This window comes from Phoca vitulina, unplaced genomic scaffold, assembly GCF_004348235.1.
Source record: "Phoca vitulina isolate PV1807 unplaced genomic scaffold, GSC_HSeal_1.0 scaffold4, whole genome shotgun sequence".
NCBI classification, from domain to species: Eukaryota; Metazoa; Chordata; class Mammalia; order Carnivora; family Phocidae; genus Phoca; species Phoca vitulina.
In genome coordinates, this window is record NW_022589707.1 from 60,491,474 (window position 1) to 60,516,935 (window position 25,462).

The 25,462-nt window shown below is 41.2% G+C and overlaps 1 protein-coding gene across 10 annotated transcripts in view; it reads right to left on the reverse strand.

Moving 5' to 3' along the window:
- Positions 1 to 25,462, reverse strand: part of DYNC1I1 (dynein cytoplasmic 1 intermediate chain 1) — a 308,417-nt gene that overhangs the window by 59,553 nt on the left and 223,402 nt on the right. For all 10 annotated transcript variants that reach the window (XM_032402092.1, XM_032402094.1, XM_032402099.1 and 7 more), the window contains 4 exons: positions 14,850 to 14,996; positions 10,873 to 10,986; positions 8,277 to 8,410; positions 4,636 to 4,780 (listed from right to left, as the gene is read on the reverse strand). In XM_032402092.1, coding sequence (XP_032257983.1) covers positions 4,636 to 4,780; positions 8,277 to 8,410; positions 10,873 to 10,986; positions 14,850 to 14,996 — 540 coding nt within the window. The remainder of the gene's footprint in view (positions 1 to 4,635; positions 4,781 to 8,276; positions 8,411 to 10,872; positions 10,987 to 14,849; positions 14,997 to 25,462) is intronic.

Below are 25,462 nucleotides of genomic sequence, written 5' to 3' on the forward strand. Positions count from 1 at the left end.
TTCCTTACACCACACACAAAAATAGACTCCAAATGGTTGAAAGACCTAAATGTGAGACAGGAGTCCATCAAAATCCTAAAGGAGAACACAGGCAGCAACCTCTTCGACCTCAGCTGCAGCAACTTCTTCCTAGAAACATCGCCAAAGGCAACGGAAGCAAGGGCAAAAATGAACAATTGGGACTTCATCAAGATAAAAAGCTTTTGCACAGCAAAGGAAACAGTCAACAAAACCAAAAGACAACCGACAGAATGGGAGAAGATATTTGCAAATGACGTATCAGATAAAGGGCTAGTATCCAAAATCTATAAAGAACTTATCAAACTCAACACTCAAAGAACAAATAATCCAATCAAGAAATGGGCAGAAGACATCAACAGACATTTTTCCAAAGAAGACATCCAAATGGCCAACAGACACATGAAAAAGTGCTCAACATCACTCGGCATCAGGGAAATCCAAATCAAAACCTCAATGAGATACCACCTCACACCAGTCAGAATGGCTAAAATTAACAAGTCAGGAAATGACAGATGTTGGCGGGGATGCGGAGAAAGGGGAACCCTCTTACACTGTTGGTGGGAATGCAAGCTGGTGCAACCACTCCAGAAAACAGTAAGGAGGTTCCTCAAAAAGTTGAAAATAGAGCTACCCTATGACCCAGCAATTGCACTACTGGGTATTTACCCCAAAGATACAAATGTAGGGATCCAAAGGGGTACGTGCACCCCGATGTTTATAGCAGCAATGTCCACAACAGCCAAACTGTGGAAAGAGCCAAGATGTCCATTGACAGATGAATGGATAAAGAAGGTATGGTATATATATACAATGGAATATTATGCAGCCATCAAAAGGAATGAAATCTTGCCATTTGCAACGATGTGGATGGAACTGGAGGGTGTTATGCTGAGCGAAATAAGTCAATGAGAGAAAGACATGTATCATATGACTTCACTGATATGAGGAATTCTCAATCTCAGGAAACAAACTGAGGGTTGCTGGAGTGGGGGGTGGGTTGGGAGGGATGAGGGGGCTGGGTGATAGACATTGGGGAGGGTATGTGCTATGGTGAGTGCTGTGAATTGTGCAAGACTGTTGAATCACAGATCTATACCTGTGAAACAAATAATGCAATATATGGTAAGAAAAAACAAAAGAAGATAGCAGGAGGGGAAGAATGAAGGGGGGGGATCGGAGGGGGAGACGAACCATGAGATAGGATGGACTCTGAAAAACAAACTAAGGGTTCTAGAGGGGAGGGGGTTGGGTGATGGGTTAGCCTGGTGATGGGTATTAAAGAGGGCACATTCTGCATGGAGCACTGGGTGTTGTGCACAAACAATGAATCATGGAACACTACATCAAAAACTAATGATGTAATGTATGGTGATTAACATAAGGATAAAAAATTTTTTAAAAAGTGGCATTGTATACTTCCATAACTATGATTGTTTCTATTTTTACAGTGCTATCAGCAATAATCACTAATATTCAAATCCTGTCTTCCTATATTAGCTGGAATATTTCTATAAAGAAAAACATCCCCTCATCAATTATTTAGTAGCTCTGAAGTACAAATCATAGAAAAGACAGAATAAATGTTTGATTCTTTCAGAATAATTGACTGATTCTTCCTTTTACTTATTAGTTTCCAAAATATTGAATTGGCTTTCTTCATGTCCCCCAAAGATGACTAATGAGTTTTTTTTCCTTTTTTCAGTATTATTATGAATTCATGAATCTATTACCCTCGTTGATATTCTTTGGCCTGCAGAAGCTTATTCAATTTGGCTTCTAAGACCTTTGACAAGAAATACGTAGTGTTTGGTAGCTTCCTTGCTTTCTTTTATGATGAAATATTCCAGGCTCATTTTACCCATTTCCTGCTCCAGGAATCAGGAATCTAGACTCTAGAATCAGTAATTTCTTCCAGGATCTCTGGTTTCTTTTAGTGAAAGTGGTATTTAGAGAGCACAAACTGGACACCAGGAGTGTCACTTTTACTGGATTGGTCATTGTTTCTAGACCTTTTTGTTGAATATGTATTTTTTAGGTTTAAAGATAACACACACCACAAATTCTTACTAATACATCCAATTTAAATTCAGGATTACTGCTGAGGTTTTACTCAATTCAAGCACTTGTATCTCCTTTCAACTCAGCTGGTAGCACTCCTCAATGACACGAACGCAGTCATTTATCTCATGATACAAACACAATGGCATCAGAGTAACAGTGACGAAACAGCCACCAGCAATGTGTACTAAAAGTAGTTTAAAATTTTTTTGTAGTTCTTTTTATCCTTAAAATATATCCCTTTTGGGATGTATAGATAAAACATAGGATTTTAAAGTCAGAATCATTCCATACCGTAATGTTTTGCCTCCAATTTGAACTACACTAAGGTTGATTTGTTTCATGTTACTTCACATTTTTAAGATTTATATATTTATTTACTTTAGAGGTGGGGGCAGGGGCAGAGGCACAGGGAGAGGGAGAGGGAGAGAATCTCAAGCAGACACCCTGCTGAGTGTGGAGCCGGACGCGGGGCTCCATCCCACAACCCTGAGGTCATGACCTGTGCTGAAACCAAGAGTTGGACGCTCAACTGACTGAGCCACCCAGGCGCCCCACTTCACATTTCTTAGGTAACACTTTTAAAATTTTATTTTGTTTTGTAATTATGTAAAATATTTATATGGTTCCCAAACCAAAGGTACAAAGTATCTTTTAAAAAGTATGGCTATTCTCTGTTTCTTTCAGCCTCCTGCCTCCCTGTAAGGAATAATTTTGTGTATGTGTGTCTGTCTTTCCAACTTTTAAAAATATATAAATAAATATTAAACAATGACAACATACTACTTACACTTTTCTCCACCTTGCTTTTCTCATTTAAAAATATATCCTAGACATCACTCCATAATAGTATGAAGAAATCTCCTGCATTTCTTTCTACACTTGAATCATACTCTCTCATGTGGACTTAAGTTACTTTTGATTTGTCCACAGCCCTAATGATGGGCTCTTGGGTCCTTTCCAGTCTTTTGCTATTCAAGGTAGCCTTTCAGTGAATCCCCCTCTGCAGATGTCTTTTTTCTTATTTTTGCAAGATACCTTTGGCATAGATTCCTAGAAGCAGGAATTGCTCTGACAATGAGCAAATATGCATGATGGATCATTTTTATATACTGCCAAATTCCTCTCTCCAGTGTTGTACCATTTTGCACTGGCAAAAGCAAGGTCTGAGAATGGCTGGTTCTTTTGGTCTCATCACAGACTATGTTGCTTTTGGATTTTTGTATGACAGTTGAAAAGAAGTTTCTCACCTTGGTTTTAATTTGGATTTCTCTTATAGGTAAGGTTGTTTTCATGTAGTTGAGACCAATTCTGTCCTCTTCCCACAGTCCCTCTCTCAAAAATTAGAATCCTCACCTCCCCATTTCTTGGGTTGGTACTCTTCTAATCTCCTTTTCTAGTTTCATTTCTCCTGTTTATTTCCTAAATATTCCTCTTTTTCTGGATCTACTCTTAACGTTTCTTTTAAAATCCACTGCTTGAACTGTAATAATGATTGCTATTCCTTTTTTTTTTTTTTTTAGATTTATTTATTTGAGACAGACGGAGAGAGAGTGTGTGCATAAATGGGGGGGAGGGGCTGAGGAGAGGGAGAAGCAGGCTTCCCGCCAAGCACAGAGCCCGATGTGGGACTCGATCCCAGGATCCTGGGATCATGACCTGAGCCGAAGGCAGACACTTAACAACTGAGCCACCCAGACGCCCCAGTGATTGCTATTCTGACTGGTACTGGGTATGTACCTGCAGCCCAGAAGTCTCCCTCCACTTCTGTCTCACATCTCAAACTGTCTGATGGAGATCATGCATTGTGTGTCCCGGCCCCTTAAATTCGACCTGCACAGTGCTCTTGGCCGACTTGCCGTCCCTCTGGGGAGCTCCGGGCACTGAATGCAGGGACTTCTTAGCCCCGTCTCCAGTTGCTTCAGCCATAACTTGCCTTTTTTCCTGACGGCTCCCAGTCTCACCATCCTTGTATCAAATCATATCACCAATTTGTGTTGCTTTTACCTCATAAACGGTTCTCGAATCCATCTCTCTCTCTCCATCCCAAACTACTGGCTTACACCACTGCCATTTATTCCCTGGACTATTGCACCTTTCTTCCAGTGGCCTTTCCTTTTTTTGGCTCTCAAGCATGGTCAGAATTGCCTTTGAAAACACAATTAATGTAGTGCCATTTGCCAGCTTAAAAACCACCAAAGGCTCCAAAAACACACCCAAAACCCAAACCACCAAGCCCCAAGTCATGTTTCCATAAGTACACGTGTATGTAAGTCAGTGCTACGGGGCTCTGCAGAGTCAACACTAAAGTGGGGAGAGGGCGGGGAGGTGGTGGGCGGGGTCAGTGTTAGTAAAGAAGGACTTCCATTTTATTAGTATTTGAATTGCTGGAATTTTTAAAATTTAGAATGTTTTCAGTATCACTTATCTATTTTAAAATAAATACAATGGACTGAGAATGAGGCCGACTGGGCTCATCAACGGGCTGTGAACAGTAAAATTGTCCTCTTTGCCTATGTATTTATTACCAGAGAACTTAAATCAAGACATTCGTACCTTTGTGGTCCACAGTTTGACGGTCCAGTCAAATGACGACGTGACAAACAGGTGTGAAAAGTCGATTGGGCCCACGGCCATGTGGCAGTTAATTCCAGTCACTGGGCCCTGGTGACCTTCGAAGACCTCCCCGATACCGGCTTTGCTGCATGAAGACCACACGGGAGCAGAATTTCAGTGACCTTTGCAAAGCAGAGATTGCTTTTAAAAAAAACCAAACTTGTCTCTGCATGATTACTTCTCCATAATTTAGAAGAACAACCATAAACCACCAAAAATGAAACCCCTTTCACAGTTATCTTAAGAGAAATAAAATGCTAGATTACTTTTGATGATTAAAAAATAATATGGAGCAATATAATCTTTTTAACCTTCACAATTTAATATCAAATTTTGTCATTTAATCCTTTTTCAAGAGTTCCTCAAATCCTATCATTGTGGATGCAGCACATCAATGGAAAACATACAAACTTCAATCTCAGAAGCTTTCATATTTTACTTAATAAGGCTATTCTCTCCTTATGATGACTTGCAGCACACATTCCATTTTAACTCCTTCTGGGACCCCACTGGCTACAAAACTCCACACATCCTTGTATACCTACATTTACCTTTTCAAGGAAATTTTGTAAATGAAGTCGACATATCTCAAAAGATAATACCCTTGCCACTTGTGAAAACCCTTGCCACCACAGTATGATATGCATAACTTAAACGTGATATTTAGAAAATAATGTTTTCTTTGAAAGAAGAGAAGTTTTCAAGTCTACCAAATGTAACTTCCATAAGGGCTGGTGCCTTGTTTTCTTGTCACCAAGTGTTTGGCCTATAGTAAGTGCTCAACAAATATTTGTTGAAAGGGAAAAGAGACAAACTTAGGCCTTTTTTCCTCCCCCAAAAGAAGCACATCTGAGAAATAGTGATACACACTGTGAAAGTTCTCCAAGGACATACGCCGCTCATGTAAGTAGGCTGGGGTTATTTCCAGGCCCCTGTTACACAAGTCTGCACACAACCATGCCCAGTTAAAAAATACACCCCAAATGCTGTATTTTAAAAATCCACGTTTATGAGGCTACGAATGAGACAAATACTTTGGGACTGTGGAATCTAAATATTATGTCACTGAGAGTAAAGTGAATTAAGTTATTAAAACATCTGGGCTTCTGGAGCACCAATAAATGTCAATGTGCTGAGCAAAATTTGAAATCATGAGAAAATGCTGCAGTGTGTGCTCCATGTAACAGGCACTCAAAAAATTATGCCCAGTGAAACTGCAAAAAGCAGTTCCACACGTGATCATTTGAACTCTTCTAAAGAACACGAGGAACTGATCTATGAAGTGGCCCCTGGTGAGACTCCACTTGCTCTTAACAGCATCCTGAAGGGGTTTATAGGGTGCAAAATGAGGACCTTATTTAATTTATGGAAGTGGATTTTCACCTTCTGTATGTTAGGTGAAAAACAGAAAATCCCCCTCTCCCCCCCACCCCTTACGCCTGTAAGACCCATTTGAAATTACTATGAAGCCAAATTCCTGCTATTTTACAACTTTATTAAGATCTGTATTTTATATTTCAGATGGATGGGCCAATGTAAGAAGCAAAATCAAGCGCGTTGTAAAAAGATTTGTGGTTTTCACCTTAGGTACCCTTCTTTTGAACCACACTGCAAATTCTGATTGTGCTTGAAAAGGACAACAGCCACAGAACAAAAATGTTCACCATGTAAAACATTATTCACGTTAGAGAAACTAAAAAAGAAAAAAAATCTGAAAGTTATCAATGAACATGTTCTGTAGCTTTCACAGATAATTAAGGTCCCGGATTAGGTCGATGGAACCTAGATGCCTTGTTGGTTCTAATAAATGTGTAGATAATGCTGTGACCCTGTATTTGGTCCCCTGCATTCTCTGCACCTCTCTCGTGCCACTTATGACCTTCTACCCATGTTGCAGATATATGTACATTTACCTTGCCCATCATCATCACTTTCTTGAAGGTGGAAACCAGGTTTATACAATGTCTGCATGCTTGGCAGCATCTAGCAGTGCACTTTGCTCCAAGTAGGTGTGCAGCAAATGTTTGCATGAATGAACAACTTTATCAGGTCTTTTTATGCTTTCATAAAACTTTAATGCATGGTTTTAGCCAGTTTTATGGCATAGAACTATGAGGCATCTCTTCCTACTCATCTTTAAATCATGCAAGCAGGGGGAAATACTGCTTGTTTTTATGTGTGAACAGTAGGAACATCACAGCTCATATTATGTGAGTGGAAGAATCCCATAGTTGGGCTATGGATGCTTATTACTTCTACAAATCACAAAAACACAGGTATAAAATAAACTTGAAACAATTTCTGATTTCTCATTAAATGTAAACAGCCTGGGATGAGTACAAGAGATGAAAAATCTATTGAATTATAACTCCTAAGGTTAAAGAAATTTAAGTACCAAAGTGAACAGTGAACCTTTCAAAAGATGGTGAAGCTGCTCATTAAGTCTTACATGCAATTTTACAATAATTCTAATTACTGGATTCTACTTTATCCTGATGGTTTTCCAGGGGCATTCACCAATCTCTCAGTAAAGGCAGAATTCTTATTACTTGGAAACTTCATGGTGGCTTGTATCTCATACCATCCCAGCCTCTCTGATTGAGAGGAAAAGCCCCAAAGCATCTCTCTATTTTATTTGGGTCATTATTATTTGGGTTATTATTATTATTTCTCGATTCCCCATATAGATTTTTAGCTCCTCGCTTACTATGTGTCAGGCCCTGGGCAGAAAATCAATGATGAAATGGAAAGAGTTTAGTAAGAGAAAAATGGCAGATGAATGAATAGTTGAAATAAAATGTAATTAATGCTATTGTAGAAGCATATATACGAATATATAAAATAGCAAACCTATCTTTCAGCCTGTAGTCCAATCCCATTTACTAGACTTAAATTTTCTCTGTAGTACTTACCATCTCAAGCCACATATTCCCTTTTTCAGTAGTTTATTGTCTTTCACCCTCAACCAGAATATGAACTCCACGTCTGTTTTGTTCCCTACTGCATCCTCAGGATGTCACGGTGCTGGGCACATGGTAGGTTCTCAGTTAAGTATTCCTCGGAAACACGAATGAATAAAAGGAATGCCAATTCTATGAAACCATAAAGGAGGAGAGGGTTTTCTCTGCCCAAGGGAGTCAGGAGAGGCTTCCATGTGGAAGGACCTCTGGGCTGGCTCTTGAAGGCCGAGGAGGAATGAACCAGGCCAAGAAGAGAGGAGAAGAAACAGGGTGGGGACTCATGGAGGTGTGTGGGGGTAAGCCGCATTTGGGGATTGTTATCCCCCATGGGTGTGTGGCTGGAGCCTGAAGGCCAAGGCTTGGAAGGAGCATGTAGTCAAGGGTCTTATACGATCTGCTAAGCAGCTTGGGCTTTTCTCCTCAAGGCAGTGTGAACCATGCGAGGTTTACAAGGGCTAATGATCAGAGCAGATGGATGCTCTAAGATAATGGGAACTTGAGGTGTGCTTTGTATGTCTTCAGTTATGCCTTTCTCATAACGCAAGGTGGTTCTAATCCAGAATGCAATAACAGACTTTCGGAAGTGAGAAACGCGTCATCGGTAAGAAAACACAAAATCACCTTCCATGACGACAGGCCGTGTAGACCGTACCCTCCTCACTGCCAACCACGAAGTTATTGACGTCTCCCGTCGGGAAAGCCATTCCGGTAACAGCCACAGGCTTGGACTTATTGTACACCAGCTCCATGCTCTCCTACCAAAACACAGCGTGGTAACGTTCCCTCTGTCAACTCCTCACTATGCCAAAGATAGCACGGAAAAATCATTTGGCTCAATCATCTGTTTGCTTTTCACACAGCGTTACAAAAGACCCCGGCTGTGCCAGAAACCACGCGTTACTGCCCCTGACACTCATGCTTCTGTGTATCTCTGGTTTCAGGCCGGCTGGATCTCATCAGTGTGTGCTGCTTCTTAAGTCAGGCAGAGATGACAGGTGAGAATTTTGAAACTAATGGGGCAGAAACTAAAGATAATACTGTAATGGTTACACTTGTCAGCCCCAGGCTTTAATAAAACACACAATACCCTCATATTTACAAACATGTTCGAAATCAATTGTTCGTGAGAGTACACGTGTATTAATATCAGATGTACTAAGCACGTTTGTCAAAGCAGGAGTGTGTGTCCTCCATGGACTCAAACCAGAAAGTTGTCACTCAAGTCAGAAAAACCAGATTTCAACGGGGACATGATTTCATGAAGCACAGCCGTTGGGTGTGTAGGCTTCTATTGAAGTAAGTCTTTAAAATAGCAAATGAAAGTCTTTTTTTTTAATCTCAGATTATTTTCAAAATCAGGAATCAAAGTATATCTTAAGAGACATTCTGCTGAATTCAGTTTAATGATGGTAAAGAGTAATTAAGTATAACTAACACCCCTAAATATTTCTGGCTATTTACATTAAACAGCCTACTTTGTGCACCTGGAGTAATTTTAAAGAAATCATTTTAGGGGAGCATGTTGCTATAGTTGTTAGGGAGTTTAGTCTTTTTGCGCAAGTGAATAAGCCAGGTCACCTGAGCCGAGGAGTCCAGAAATCGGCTGTGTGTGCTAACAGTCGGGGTAGCTCAGATCATATGGTCATGTGACATGCTCGCAGTACATGAGAGTCACACACACAAGGAGTGCATCCATGAGGGGACACTATGATAGTACAGAAAACTGGACTGTCCAATGGGCTGTTCCGTCACTCAAATTAGCAGCAGGAAAGGTACAGTCTCTCAGTCACCCACTTGGAACAGAGAGGGAGAGGGCGACTGCTGAATGCTCCCGGTCTGCCTGCCATCCCTGGACATCTCTGTACAGGGACAGGAGCCGGTGGGCATGCTAAAACTAATAAAAACAGTCTTGCAGCCCCTGTACGACTGGTTTTAACTTAAACAAATACACATTTAATCAGCCAAATGGGCAATTAAAAATTCCTAATTAGAGGGTTCGCTCTTATATCTGTTTGTAATCTCCATGCTTTTAAAAGCAAACAACATACTGCTGAGAATTTTAAGACAAAGTTATAAAATAGCCACACACAACTCCCAACTTGTATAATGGTAAAGATCAGTCAAAATAGATGAACTTAAGTAGTTAAGAGCTTATTAGATCTTCCCCATCAACCCCCCACCCCAAATTATAAAAAGAATTTACTTAGTCTTAATATTCTCTACATCTGTATTTTGGAGACTTATGGGAGGTTCTTTACGGCTTCACATTTCCTTACGTGTTTTGGAACGCCAGTGTCTTCTAAAATTGTGAGCTAGACATTCTAGGGTCGTTATTCCAGGAAAGGGAATAGAATGTTAACACTGAGAATTATCTCCTAGATATCTTTATAATTTTCTTGATGTTACCTCACATTTTTGTCAAAGTCTCTAACACTAAACCCTTCTCTGCGTTTTTAGTTGGAGGACAATGAAATACTTTTCTTCCCCCACAAAGAAATGTGGACAGAGTGCATCTCTGCGTGTGTTTATGCATGCACGGACGCACCTTGTATACACACATATATTCTGCAAGTTGCATTTAGATGCCTCCCCCCAGTGGTCTCTTCCCCTGTGCTTCTTTGTTTGGTTTCCATTACTGTAATCACTAGTGGTTTGGAAATTTTGGAATTTTTGCATTTTCAACTTCTCATTTGTTGAGCAAGGAATGGCAGGAGCCATCCTCACAAACATTCCAGAGGACAAAACAGATGGTTGGACAAATTCTTCATACACACAGGCGGTCGTCTAGGCTACGGATGCAAGCAAGGGCTTGGATTTCTGTTGCGCGGGGACACCTTTCCTCCAAGGCAAGTGCCCATAAAAGATTGCTCTGTGGAGCTCCAACTTCGTTTGCATTTGTTTAACAATGCTGTAGGGTAAGTACAATTCATACCACAGGCAACTTCTATAATTACTATGCTTTAAAATGGATTATTTCATTTTCACTTGAAACTGACCTAAGGATTAACGTTATTACAATAATTACATGATTTGCGGTAAAGGAAATGGGTTTTGGCTTCAGGAGGAGACTGCTGAAAGCAGGCCCCACTCTTTCAAGTGCATCCATTGGTTTTAGCTCCTATAGGATGTGAGGGTTTGGCTTATAGGAACTATGTTCCATTAGGCAAGTATCTCTTTTAACCAGGATGCTCTACTGTGTAGGGGAAAACAAACCCACCTGTGGAGTTGAGAGCATGTCCAGGCTCCAGGAACACATCTTACCATCAGTAGAGACGGTGATGAGGTTATGAGCGTTCTGAGTCCCCACAACATTTACACAGTACACGGGATGCTGCGAAAACGTAAACATGGGGGATCAGATGACGATCCAGGAGGAAATGCTTACATTGGAGTGTCCAACACATTACTCTAAAATGAGGATTAAAGAGTGACAGAATCCTCCAATAATACAAGCCTCAGGTCATTTGCCACTTTTGATTTGAACCTGACTGCTTTCTAAAAGCTCTGGCAGCAATGCCCAGGAGCGGAAACACTTCCCAAGCCTCACCTTGCTCCGTCAGGGGCAGCCCCCCGGAGCTGAAGGAAGCAGCAGCAAATGATGATTGATGGGGCAGAAGCAGCACATAGTTTGGCTGCTAAGCTCACCATGAGTGATGAAAAAAGACAGCTTTCAAAAGAGTACAACTATTGACTTTTGGAACGAATATGTGTTACTAAATCTGGAGGTTAGTGCATTATAATCACAGTGCCAAACGTTTGTTAACATTCTTTATAGAAAAGTGGTTAATATTCATCAGCCTCTTTAATTTGAGGGAGAGATATTGGTAGCAGGGCTTACTGGCACGAGACACCTCATGAGATAAAATTAGGCTCTTTTGTGTCACTGCAAAATCTAGGATAATGATAGATTTATTTTTCAAAAATATCATTTGGGCTACTACTACGGAGGCTTCGATTTGGCCGGGGCCTTGAGGAAGGTCATTTATACATCCTGGGAATCATAAGCAAGATGCTCTAACCTCCCGTCATAACTCTGTAGAATCCTAAATGGTAGGCTAAAATCATTTGCAGCTGCACATTAAATACTAAATGGAAGGTTAGCATAAGCAGAACCTAGCAGTCATGTGGGTTAGATTTCAGGCAGCTTAGCCATCATGGGCCAAGCCACAACTTAGCTGGTGCCTCTCTGTGCAAATAGCGGACAGTCTAAGTCTTACTCTTGATGAGTTACTATCCATAATACCCAGCCACAATGACAACGAAACAATCTTTAATATTGGAAAGTTGATATTATATAAAGGATGGTTCCCAAACTATTATTATCATATAAACTCCTGGTCAGAAGGAACCGTAATCATCATCTAGGGCAGCTAGTCATCTGTTTCCACCAAGAGGTGGTCCAAACTCTGCTGAAACACCTTTCTTAAGGGTAGTCAGTTTTTGCACCAATTCCTGGAGATTTCTTCCTTCTACCACTGGGGATCAAGAAAGCTCAAGGAGATGCTTTTATTTAGTACAGTGCCCTCTGGGATCATACAGATCAAGTCCAAACAATATTTATAGAGTGTTGTTATGTTACCCCTCTCCCCCAGTCTTGTCTTACTCAGAATAATCCTCGCCAATTCCTTCAAAGGGTCTCGAGTACCCAGCTTTCAGGCTTTCAATACCCTCCCAATGCCGGTCACTCCCTTTTGAATATGTTATATTTTGTCTGAGCTCCTCTTACAGTGAAGTTCCGAGAACAAAACACAACTGTCGACCTATATTCTGAGCAAAAGAATACAGAAATCTAGAAAGTGTTGAATTTTCACTTCTCGCGTGATAAAAAGTACAATTGTATTTATATATGCTAAGATTACATTGGCTTTTTTGGCAATTGGATGGCCAACTGAATCCCTAAGTCTTGTTCATGCCACATTCCTACAGAAATTTTCAATCAGCCTTAGTGGATGTGGACAGTGGTGAGTACAGCAGGGATCTGAAACTCAGTGCTACCCTTATCAGGTCTCTAAGTTTCAGGAGGACAGACTGGTTGTGGGACTGTGCACAATGATTTTTCCCAAGCCTCCAGTGTGTGTGGAACCTGCGAGCAATGAAACTCAAGGCCCCAGCCACAAGCATTCAAAGCTCCATGTGGAAATCAAGTGGGAGAATGGATGAAACAAATCTTCACCTAAAAACAGCAGACGGTAACACTGAAGCATAGGAAAGCAAGGTCCAAATGTTGTTGGGAACCTGAAATCTGCCTAGTAATTTTCAGCAAGGGTCCGATGGGGTTTTGTTGTTAACCACCAAGCATCAACACAAAGCACCAAAATTCTAGTGGATTGGGACTCCTAAGGGTGGTAATTGGAGGGAAAGGAAAGCATCTAGAAGAATGTATAGAGCTGAATGCCTCGAGAAAGAATGTGCATGGTAGCCCCTCCCTGGCTTTAATCAGTACTACTGGCCTGTGCTTTCATGAGTAATAAAACTCGGCTTAAAAGAAAAGAGAGAGATGTAAAGAAACCAGAACAGAAGCAGACACGTGGGAAAGCCTACACACACACACACAGAGGCATCCACAACTCTACTTAATGGAAAGAAAAAAGCAATGCCACAGCTCATTTTTCCAGTATACATGCCAGATTGTTTTTATTTATTTAAGGAATAAACTTACTGTGTGGCAGAAGGGTTTTGCTTTAATTAGGATTTCCTGTTGTCCCAAATGCATATGTGTGGTGGGTGTGAAAGGAAATTAGTAATCTGTGGCGGGCCTCTTTTTCCTTAACCACTTTTGATCCTGGTACCAATCAGCCAGGCATTAGTGGAAGTTGAAAGGCAGTCACAAAATTAACTGTGCCCTTTTAGCTATGGACTCAACAAAACGCAGCAAGAGGGGAAAAATGTTTTATTTTTGAACAGAAATATGTTACTGTTTGATAATAATAGTATTTTAATTGTAATGATCATATCCTAAGTTACTTGACAAAGAAAGCTTAACTCTTTGGAAGAGCTCCTGGATTTGGATTTTCCCCTGAAACTTATTGCTCTAACATTTGGATTTATAATTTTTGAAATTTCACGAGATGTGCTCAGAAACACACCAGATATGCGCATCCAGCCAAGAAATGGTTTCACACGACTTGAGCACAAACACCTGTGTCAAGCTGTCTTCTCCTGGGTCACAATTTTCTGTTATTAGTTTGCAGAAATGGGGTAGGCAAGAGCAATTTTCCAAGATTCCCAAGAACTCATTTCACCTGCATGTGTCTCAGGCCCAAGTCAATCAGAATTAAGGCTGACTTGGTATTTGTCATTTCCCATCGTCAATCTTACAAGGGTGGAAGAATTTCCCTCTTCATGGTCTTAGCGAGAGCAGCCAGCAGTCCTTTCTTAAAGTTAAAATGGTTTTGAGGCCAGTGGATGGAGCAAATGAGGCAACCACATTAAGGAAATTGAAACAAGAGTCGAGCTGTATCCTTGGGCATAATTTGGGCATTTCAGAGAAAGAACATCAGTTACTCTGCATGTCAAGGTAGCAAGGATTGATGGAGACATGCCTGTCTTCTCATTCCTCCTAACAACTGCTAAACACACCTGTCATTCTCTTAAAGGAAATGACAGAGTAGTTGTCTTATGAACACTATACTGAACCTCTTCTGCTAAATTGTGGGTAATGGTTTTGAGATGTTGACTTTTAACCCGAGGGATTATATTGTCACTGTAGACTTTACCGTTGAGACTTACAACCATACATTCCAGAATTTAAAGTCGTAGCACTCCCTCAAGTCACAGATGGAAAAGGACTGTTGGCAAAAGTCCCATATACCATCCCTAGACATGAAATGCTTACTCTTCATGGCCCATTTGAAAATCATTATGAGTTTCCACGTTACAATGTCAATGCAAAGAGTTTCTTTACAACAATTTCACAGATACCTCTTCCCAAGTTTCTCCCTGTCTCCAATGGTCTTTGGTGCATCCAGAGAGATCCCTCCTCTGTGCTAAAACTTGTAGATCATTAAGAGATTTTCTCTACACCCAGTGCTTCCTTCACCTACTTTTTACTCGGCTTTATTTCGGTCTGTCAGGATACAATTGCTACAAATTACACACTTCTAACTTGGAGTTACTGACCACATGTGTACTTCTGTCAGTTATCCCCTTTCAGGGCTTGGGTGGCTGACAGAGAAATGACAAAAGCTGACTTACGGTGTGGGCAGCAGCTGACAAGGGTGTCCTCTGCACCGGCGTCCTTCGATGACTGCGATTATCCCACAGGACAATCTGGCCCGAGTAAGTCCCACCAACCACCAAGTTGGGATGGAAACGAGCGAAGCACACGGACATCACAGAGGACTGGGAGGAGAAAGGGGAGAAATGTGTGCTGTGAAATGGTTGGAGAAGGCTTGTTTCTTCCTGAAGAGAAAACAGTTCATCACATCAACTCAACACATCCTGGAAAACATAAAGCAACTGTTAAATGCGTAGTCAGTAGAATATTTTATATCTCGACACAGACCTTTCCCTTGAGGGGTTGGCCAATGTTTACCCCTTGAAACTTGAAATTTGACATCCTGGCCATGTCTTCAAATAGGCATAAAACCTAGCTTATGTGTGTCATTGTCTTGTGGTATGTAAAGCTTGGTTTGTGTGGACATTTCCCACTTTATTGACAAGATTGCATCAGAAGTAATATTAATTCTCCACGAAAGTCTTTACAAAGCAATTCTTTACTTTGAGGGCATGGCCACATCGAGTTATACTATATACAGTGTTGGCAAAACTTCAAGGACCTTAAGATGTGGTGCTTTTTTTTTTTTTTTGGTTTTGTGTTCTCGCCTTAATGTAGACTTCTAGGAAGTATACTGACCTCAGACTGCTCCAACTGGTTCCTCCCCAAATTCCCTCATCTCCCATGGGCATTCTCCTGACCTTGATCCTGCCCACTTCAGACAATTCTTAATGTTATTCTTTGCCTATTTTAACAAAGTCAGAAGTGTATTTCAGTCCAGCTCTACCAGGGCCTGTCATAGCATCACAAATTTGGTTTCTGAAATTCCACAAAAGACTACTGGGCACTACATTTTATAGGAAATTACTTAGAACCATGATACACTTAAAATCAGATAAGTTGGCCGTTCCACATTTGCAAAAAAAAGTCCATTTTGATCCCCACAGTGCTTCCATGTTTGTGTTTATATGTGGAAGCAATTTTTTAAAATAAATACATTTCATCCTTTCAATTAAATTCAATGAATGACCTTACGTGTGAGAAAGGCATTGTACCAGACATGATGGGAATGCAAAGGTAGTCATTGCCCTCAACAAACTTGTGCCCTGATAAAAGAGAAAAGCATGCATGCCGATGAACAGAGCTGCGTATGCTGCTAGTCCATATATGCTAGTCCAAGCCTTCCTATGAAATAGAAAAAGATGCCTCTCTGCATAGACATAGACATGTGGGGAGGTGCATGCCTTGGCAAGTGGAGAGTAAGGGGGATCTTTGTCTTCATTTGTCCCTTGGGTTTGACATCCTTGTGCAGGACACAATTTGCACACACAAAGAGCAGCCTTGAATGTGATGCATGCCATGACTAAATCATCATAGTAGCACGTGTGCGTGCATGTGTCTTTCTGTGTGTGACGGGGGAGGTGGGAAAGATTAGTTTTAGCTAGGGGAGGGGAGAAAAGAGGAGAGTGGAAAGGGTGGATGATTAGGAAGACCTCATGAATGGGAATGTTTCACCCCTTGAAGTACCTGCGGAACTCTCAGCAAGTGGAGAGGAAAAGAAATAGGCATTCCTGGGAGATGGGGTAATAGGATGAAAGACTGGAGGCTGGTAAACAGCCCAAACCAGCAGTCTGGTTTTGGTGGGAAGGAGCTTGAACGGAAGAGGCAGGTAGTAGGGAATGTGGCTAGAGAGGTCACCTGGGCCAGATAAAAGACGGCCTTGAATGGCAGGCGCTATTTGGATTTTTTTTCTGTGGACGATAGTGAGCAAGAATAGCTTTCCGAGGAAAAATGTGAGAGGATCAAAGGTTGTCACTGATAGGCCAGCAAAGTGAAAAAGTGATTGGAAAAAAAAATTATGATCTCTTCCTGAATGGGAAGCTAAACATCCATTTCTAAAAAGATCAGATCTGCTACAGGGTCAGCCTAAGTCTTCCTTGTCAGAAAGAGCCTCAGATACGCTGAGGTAGAAGAAAGAATGCAGACTATTTTTCAATGTCATGTTTTCCTAGTTTGAATGATTTTCAGTTCCAATTCCTTGAACATGATTAGATGGAGAACATGCTTGTGCCCCAATCTGGTTTTCATAAAGTTCAAGAATAACTCTCAATAATGATACTGAATTAAAGAAAAAGAAAATAATGCTGGTCAGCTTCTTGTTTTACACATCCCACAGAAGCGATTCTTAGTTTTCAACTGATGAAATTCTTATGTTACTTGAGCTATGTTGGAAACATTTTCTTTAAAGCTTCAGAAAGACCTAAAATTATCCAGGTGGTATCAACAATTGAATTTACCAAAGCTCCGATCAATATGAATAAGGGAAGGTCATTAAATTTGAAAAATCCAGAATTCAACCACTTGATTGCTTCTGTGTTTCAGTTACATCTCAGCAAATACCACTCCAAACCTTTTCTCTAAACTAGAGAAAAATAAACAGTGGAGGTACTTCTACGAAACTGAAACACATAGTTGTCAATCACCTAGAATCCAACTCCACAAAGTGAGAACACTGTCTAATTCCTACTTTTTCATTCCATACTTTTTCGTTCATTATTTGTTCATTATTCATTGTTCACTTATTCATCAAACACATAGTGCCCACTAAGTACTAATGAAACCATTTCAAGGAGTTTTAAATGTGACAAATGCCCCCATTCTCGAATTCAGAATTCTATTTGCATTTGATAAAAAGTCAAATTCATGCTAAAAAAAGAGTAACAATACCTTAGAGCCCCAGAGTTCTATCACCAAAGTCTATTTTGTTCTGCTGCAAACCAAAACATGAGGACAAAGAGAAGACACACTTATTTTTATTTTCTATTTAGAAGATTAGCAATGGAGGAGAAGTTATGTGATTATCAATTTTGTTTATATTTTAAGCATCAAACATTATTTATAATATGTATTCTATGTATTCTAGAACATAAAGGCTCAAGACATCTCCAGGGTGTGCCTCATTTGACATACTATCATTCATATGGAAACACTAAGCCAGTATGATCTCAATTATCTAGATGTAAAGTTTAAAGTTTAGTCATTTCTTGAGATGTTTTTAAGTACCCTGATGTTGGATGTAATGGTGGCAAACATTTGGATGATTGACTGAAGTTTTTATTTTTCATCCAAATGTTTAGGTTCCTACGGTCACATGGGAACAGTCCCCCAATTATGGAGAAAGTTCTTCTAATTTGGAAAGTCTACATCAACCCCTAGGAGTAAAGTTTTAGAAAAACCCCTGCAATCTCCTGCTGCTAATACAGCTACTGACCTAGTTGTTGTTGCCAATTGTCTTGGAATTTATTGACTGTCAGCGTAAGGAGCAAAGGATGATATCACCCTGTCAGTTATAACGATTTGGTAAAGAGTAAAAAGAGCATTCCAGAAATACTGATTGACGCTACTAAAATGTGCAGGGTTTTTTGTTGTTCTCATTTGCACAGTACATTTTCTGAAGACATAGTCTATGAAAACCATTATTAATAATATTAACGTTATTTTAAAAACTTCATCACTTTCCTAGGCATTTAAAATTTTGTAGCCAATTCAGTTATTCAGGGTCATAATAAAGCATTATTAAAACTATATGATTAATACAATTTAGACAAGCAAAATTAATTGGAAACAAGAAGCTGCTTTGTTATTCTTAGTTTTTTTTTTTTTAAAGATTTTATTTATTTATTTGAGAGAGAGAGAAGGAGAGACAGCGAGAGACCACAAGTGGGGAGGAGAGGGAGAAGCAGGCTCCCCGCTGAGCAGGGAGCCTGAAGCAGGACTTGATTCCAGGACCGCAGGATCATGACCTGAGCCGAAGGCAGACGCTCAGCCGACTGAGCCACCCAGGCGCCCCTATTCTTAGTTCTTTAAGAATATATATCTTGGTGCGCCTGGGTGGCTCAGTCGGTTAAGCGTCTGCCTTCGGCTTAGGTCATGCTCCCAGGGTCTTGGGATCGAGCCCCACGTTGGGCTCCCTGCTCTGTGGGAAGCCTGCTTCTCCCTCTCCTACTCCCCCTGCTTGTGTTCCCTCTCTCACTGTCTGTCAAAATAAATAAATAAAATCTTAAAAAAAAAAGAATATGTATCTCTATAAATATTTTTGGAGTTTTAACTATTTCCTTATTTTATTCTTTAAAATATCAGAGTCTTAGATTCATTTTGAGAAATAACGCATGGCCTTTAAACATTCAAATCAAGTAGTTTACACGAGTGGAAGAATAATGATAAAGTTGATGAGAATTTCTGGACAGTGTTAATGTCTAATCAGCGTAAGTTTTTCTGACACTGCAGTTGTATGTTTTTACAAGGCTAGTGAGTTCACTATCTGGCCCAGAAATATGATTGACTCATACAGTAAAAGCTTGATATAAAACCAGTGAGTCTGACCGGCTATATCCCAACACAAGTCACACAGAAACAGTATTGTACGAGGAACCACCGTTTCCAAGAGGACGAGCACCACATTTTGATTATCAGCATATTATAGTTCCATCCAATCAGGACAAGCAAGGTTTGGGGACTATGTTTAGAGCATCTGGGCATCTCTATTGACAATTTCTGGTGCCCTCCACAGATGTGGCAGCCCAGATGCTCTGGAGGAAACTTTATTTTTTCCTCTTGAGCAGACTGCTTGGTTACTGGCTGTCCCTGCAAAGGCAGCCCTCGCCCTTGTCCCTCTGGCCACATGTCCACTTGCACACGAGCTGACCCACTAGACAGGGTTCCACACTCTCCTCATCTATTTCAAGAAAAGGCAGTTATTTTCTCCCATTCACAGGGTGAATTCAGAGACGAGATGGGTGGAGACTCTGCTTTCAAAGGCTCCCTCTGCTCGCTGCACCCCCACTGCATTCAACAGCAGTCAGCCCCAACCCCTCTTTCAGTGGCTGTGGGGGCTGTTTTCTATTTTAGAGAGCTAATCCTGGCCAGTTTTGGGACGGTACTTCCCCTTAACCACAGCCCCAGATGCCCAGGACAAACAGCCTTGGTCACTGCTGGCTGGGCAGCTTGCCCCTTATGTTCACATTTGATATGGTTGCCCGAGTCCTTTTGTGTGTGGCACTCTGCCCACTCCCCAGCCACCATGCCTGGGTGGGAGGGAGAGGGGTCTTGCATTCAAAAGCATCTCCTATTTCAAGTACCATCTCTTCTGGGGAGAGGTTGGTCCCAAGAGGGAATGGCCATATTGTTGCCATATGCTGTTTAATGGTGGCTGACATTGCATTTGCCTAAAAGCAAATGCTTAACTGTCAGAGGACTGTGAGGCAGACACATCAGATGCTTCTGGCTACTAGTGAGCTAGAATATATTTCTGCAAGTACCTAAGAAACCCACAAAGATATTTCTTTTGTTAATGGAAACATGTGTAATTGGAGAACACTGCTGTCGAAAACCCCTCTTACAGGCAATCCCGTAGCACCAGGCATCTGACAGTGGGGAAGGTGTGAGGTGGTGCCGCCAAGCAGTGAGTCATGAGTCGGGCACTTCGCTTCAATTGAGATGAAGGAAAGGGTCTTTTTTCTTGCAGAGCTCTCTTCTTCTGCCTAAGTCTCTATCCCAGGGCGCACATGCCATTTTTCTAAACTCTAAGAGTAACCATCTACTGAAATTTATCACCCCCTTAGTAATGGAGTACCCAGGAGCAAAGATTCAGTGAGCTTGCTTGCTACCTCTTGACTCAGTTTGTGTTCAAAAAATGAAAAGCAGCTGATTCTAAAATTTGATTTGCCAGGACGCGTGGGTGGCTCAGTCAGTTAAGCGCCTGCCTTCAGCTCAGGTCATGATCCCAGGGTCCTGGGATCGAGCCCTGCGATGGGCTCCCTGCTCAGCGGGGAGCCTGTTTTTCTTCTGCCTGAAGCTCCCCCTGCTTGTGCTCTGTCAAATAAATAAATAAAATCTTTAAAAATATATAAAATAAAATTTGATTTCCCAAAGACTAGAAACCACTCACGATGATCCTCTTTCCTATAATCCTTTAGAATTTTCACATCTTTTAGTAGTGAGTTGCTACTGTGTAGCAAGAGACAGACCTGGACTGGGTGCTGAGAAGACAAAAGTTCACGCACAAACCACAAGGAGATGCCACTTCTCACCCACGAGGCTGACTAGGATTTAAAAATGTTTGCATGTCAATTATACCCCAATAAAGCTGGAGGGGAGGGCAAAAAAGGGGCAACTACCAAGTGTCGGTGAAGAGATGGAGAAATGGGAACACTCCTACGATGCCAGTAGGAATGTGACAGAAGGCAGCCACTCTAGACAACAGTCTGGCAGTTCCTGAACAAGTTAAACATACAGTTAGCATATGATCCAGTAATTTCCACTCCGGGGTATACACCCAGGATAACAGAAAACACATGACAACACAGAAACTTGTACACGAACCTTCATAGCAGCATTACTCATTGTAGCCAAACAGCGGAAACAACCCAAACATCCACCAGCCGGGGAGTAAACAAAATGTGGTAAAGCCATACCACGGAATAGTAATCCATAAATAAACAGAAACACAGTACTGACACACGCTATAACATAGATGAACCTTGAAAACGTTAGGCTAAGTCACAAAAGGCCACATACCGTATGACTTCATTTACATGAAGTGTCCAGAAGAGGCAAATCCCATGGGAGCGGAGAGCGGATTAGTGGTTGCGTAAGATGGAGGTCAGGGGGATAATGGGGAATGATTACTGATGGGCATAAGGCTTATTTTGGGGGTGATGAAAACGTTCTGGAACTATAGAGCGGCGATGGTTGCACAACTTTGTGAATATAGTAAAGAACATTGAATTTGTATCTTAAAAGGTACAGAAGAAATTTTAAAAGATAAAAGAAATATAAAGATAAAAGATAAAAAAGAAATTTTATCTCAATTTTAAAAAATGTCAGTGTGCAGACACCTCTGATTCATGGAGCTCACCAACCTCCTTTCTTATCTTCAGGACAACTGTCTAGACTATATTGATCACTCCTTCCTCGAACAAAATTATCCAATTCTCTTTACTTGCCCCAGAACATCTTCAATTTCCACTCCCTGAGAGCCACGGAGGTGGAAAGGGATGGCTGACACATCTGAAGGCCCTAGAGCTGACTTCCCGCTCTGATGCCTACTGGTGTGTGAATCCTCTCAGCCTTACATTGGTGTTTTGTTGTTGTTGTTGTTTTTGGCACATTTTCAAATTATTTATTTATTTTAAAAGACTGCGGTGAAATATACAACATAAAATGTATCAACCTAACAATATTTAAGGGTCCAGTTCAGTGGCACTAAGTGCATTCACACTGTTGCACAACCGTCACCACCGTCCGCTTCAGAACATTTCCACCTCCCGCAACTGGAACTCCATCCCTGCTACACACTCATTCCTCATTCCCACCCTCCTCCCAGCTCCCAGCTCTTGGAACCTCATATAAATGGAATCGTGTAGTATTTGTCCTTTCATGACTGGTTTATCTCACTCAGCACAATATCCTAAAGGGGTTATGACGTCCATGTAATACTCCCAGTGGTACTACATCCATGTCCCAGCAGGTACCAGAATTTCCTTCCTTTTTAAGGCTGAATAATATTCCCTTGTATGTTTATACCCCATTTTGTTTATCTATTCATCTGTCAGTGGACGTTTAGGTTGCTTCCACTGTTTGGCTCTTGTGAATCATGTTACTATGAATACGGGTGCATACAAATATTTCTTTAGGATCCTGCTTTCAATTATTTTGGGTAGATACCTGCAGGTGGAATTGCTGATCATATTTTATTTTCAATTTTTTAAAACTGTCCTGTTTCCTATAGTGGCTGCATCATTTTACGTTCCTACCAGCAATGCACAAAGGTTCTGGTTTCTTCACATCCTTGACGAACCTTGTCATCTTTTGCTTTTGCTTTTGTTCTGATTTTTTTTTTTTTTTTTATAGCAGCCATCCTAATTGGAGTGAGGTGTCTAAGCCTGAATTCTCAATTCATAAAAGGAGCATGATAGTTCTTGCCCTGCCTACAAACAGGTCATTTTCTTTGCCTCTCTTCTCTGGGGCTGTTGGAAGATTTGAAGTTAGTAATGCAGTTTAAATACTGATCAACAACATGCCCCCATGTATAGTTAGAAGTGACTACTTTGTGATTTGAAGAAACATTTCCAGACAAAGTGAAGGTCCAGAGGACCCCCTCATTTTGCTCAACAAATCCTTCCTAACAACTCTCATTGTAATGCTTGGTCCTGCCTTGATGATCTGGGTTGACAAACTGTCTCCTAGAAGTGTTACTGCACCTTTTGCTACATGGCTTAACTCTTTGGAGTCCTTATTTTGACCAGCCTAGCCTCCTGTCTGGGATGGTCACTCTCTCTCCCATTTCACAGATCCTCATGGCTGGTTATCGTTCCTGTTGTGGGTGGTAATTCCAAGTCTGGACATTTAATGACTTTGGATAATGAGGAAGAGAAGGAAGAGGACAGTGCAATGTTAGCACCAGAGATGACTGTAGCGAAAGTCAAGATTGGATTCACGTCACATTGTCATTCGTATGCATACCCATACGGCAAGCACCGGAAATTTGGGGACTTGAGGTTCTAACTCATAGTTGGTAGTGCCTTTAGTGCAAGTACTCCTGAATACAACAAAATTCCAGGGCAATGGGATAATTTGCAGACTGCTCCCCAAAAGTTTTCTGAAATGGGATTTTTTTTTTTACCATATTTTACACCTTGAATCTGTGCTGGGAACCTACTTATATGTGATGCGACTTTATATCTAATTATTACTTATTCATCATTCACCTGTATCATCCACATAGGTGTGTGGACCCCTTAGGCTATTTTCTAAATCATTGTTACTCCAAATTTGCCTGTACCTTAGCATCATCTGAAGAGCTTTAAAAAATTCCCCATGCTCAAGGCACATCCCATACCAATTAAATCGGAATTCCTGGGGGGTAGGACCCAGGCATCGATATTTTAAAAAATTACACAGGAAATTCCCATGTGCAGTCAAGTGAAAAGTACAGCTTTAAATCAGTGGTTCTCAAACTTATCTGAATACAAGCAGCACATAGAGAGTTGATTAAAAACTCTATTCTCTACGTTATTCCTGGGTCCCAGCCTGGAACTTCTGCATCAGGATTTCAAAGAGGTCCAGTGGTCTGTGGATTTAACAAGCACCCGGGGTCTTGTTGAATTGTCATTGAGAAATTTGGAGAACCCATTTCTAAAACAATGAATTAGTAGAATATGACTCAAAGTCCCAGTGGGATGTTCCTTTTGCATCAATGTAGATCATCCCTTGGATGTTTCCTTCATGGGTCATGTGCTCTGGTTCCAACCTGTCCAACAGAGACACATGTGATCCAATAAACTGGATGTTTCCTTCACGGGTCATGTGCTCTGGTCCCAACCTGCCCAACCGAGACACATGTGATCCAATAAACTTTCCTCTGCTACAAGCCATCGCCTAATTCCCTTCCATTTTATTTGCTAGTTTTTACATTTCCCCTTGCTTCCTCTCCCTTCCTAAGTGACTGGGCTCTTAAAAAAGGATCAATAAAAAGGGCAATAAAGGTTTGGTCCCCAACTTACCTTCAGCATCATTCTTCAAGCTGACACTGAACATCTGAACATTTTCTTGTTTATTATTAAGAGGGATAATGAACATTAGCATTGTGACACCACGTTACGTGGTTATTCGCTTTGTGGGGGGGTGTTCCACAATTTTTGAGCACCTTCTGAGTGCCAGACCTGTGGTGTGTGTGTGTGTGTGTGAATAATTTTGCCTTCATTTTTGCAGATTAGGAAACCCAGTCGTGGGCAAGTAAAGCCACTGACTTGGATCAAATGAATATGAGGTGGCAAGCCCAGATTTGAACTACAGCCTGGCTGATTTAGAAGCCCAAATGCCGTGAAACCTTGCATCAATTGAATGCCAGGTGCATTTTCTCTTTGAGATGCCCAAGCTCCCCTCCTGAGTGCCACACCTCTGACTTCATGCTGTGGGACTGGTAATCACTGAACTTCATTCATGCTCACACAGCAGAGAGGGATTTTGGCCTCCCTGCCCACTACGATGGCCTTGGCATTGACTCTCCAACCCCTCTCCAGGTAGACTTGGGTTGCCGGTATATAGATTGATCACCTGCCTCAGCTCTTAGCCTACCAGTTGTGACAGGTGACAACAGAGCTAATTAGTACCAATTGTGGTGATACTTACCATGAGGTGGGTACTTCCCGCTGCGAACTGATTGAGACCAATTAATCATTCCATAGGAGTATACTGAACAGCGAGCTACTGGAAACCGATTGCGTCACTACTGACAAGCTCTGCATTTCTTGTCACTGCTTTGGGAGAAAATGCTTTGTTTCCATCTTGTCACTGTGCAGCCAAACGAAAAATGCCATTCCCACCCAACAAGTTCTTCTAAAATGAGTGTTTATCCCCCCAAATAATGATGTGAATTATTAATTATTGTAGAAGGGAAGAGCGCTCCTGCATGCTGTAGCAAACAGGACCAACCCAACAGCAAGGTGAGGAATCTTGGCAAAAGTTCTTTAAAATGCAAAGCCATTCTTAGAAAGTAACTGCTCCAGCCTGTGAAACCACACAGAGCATT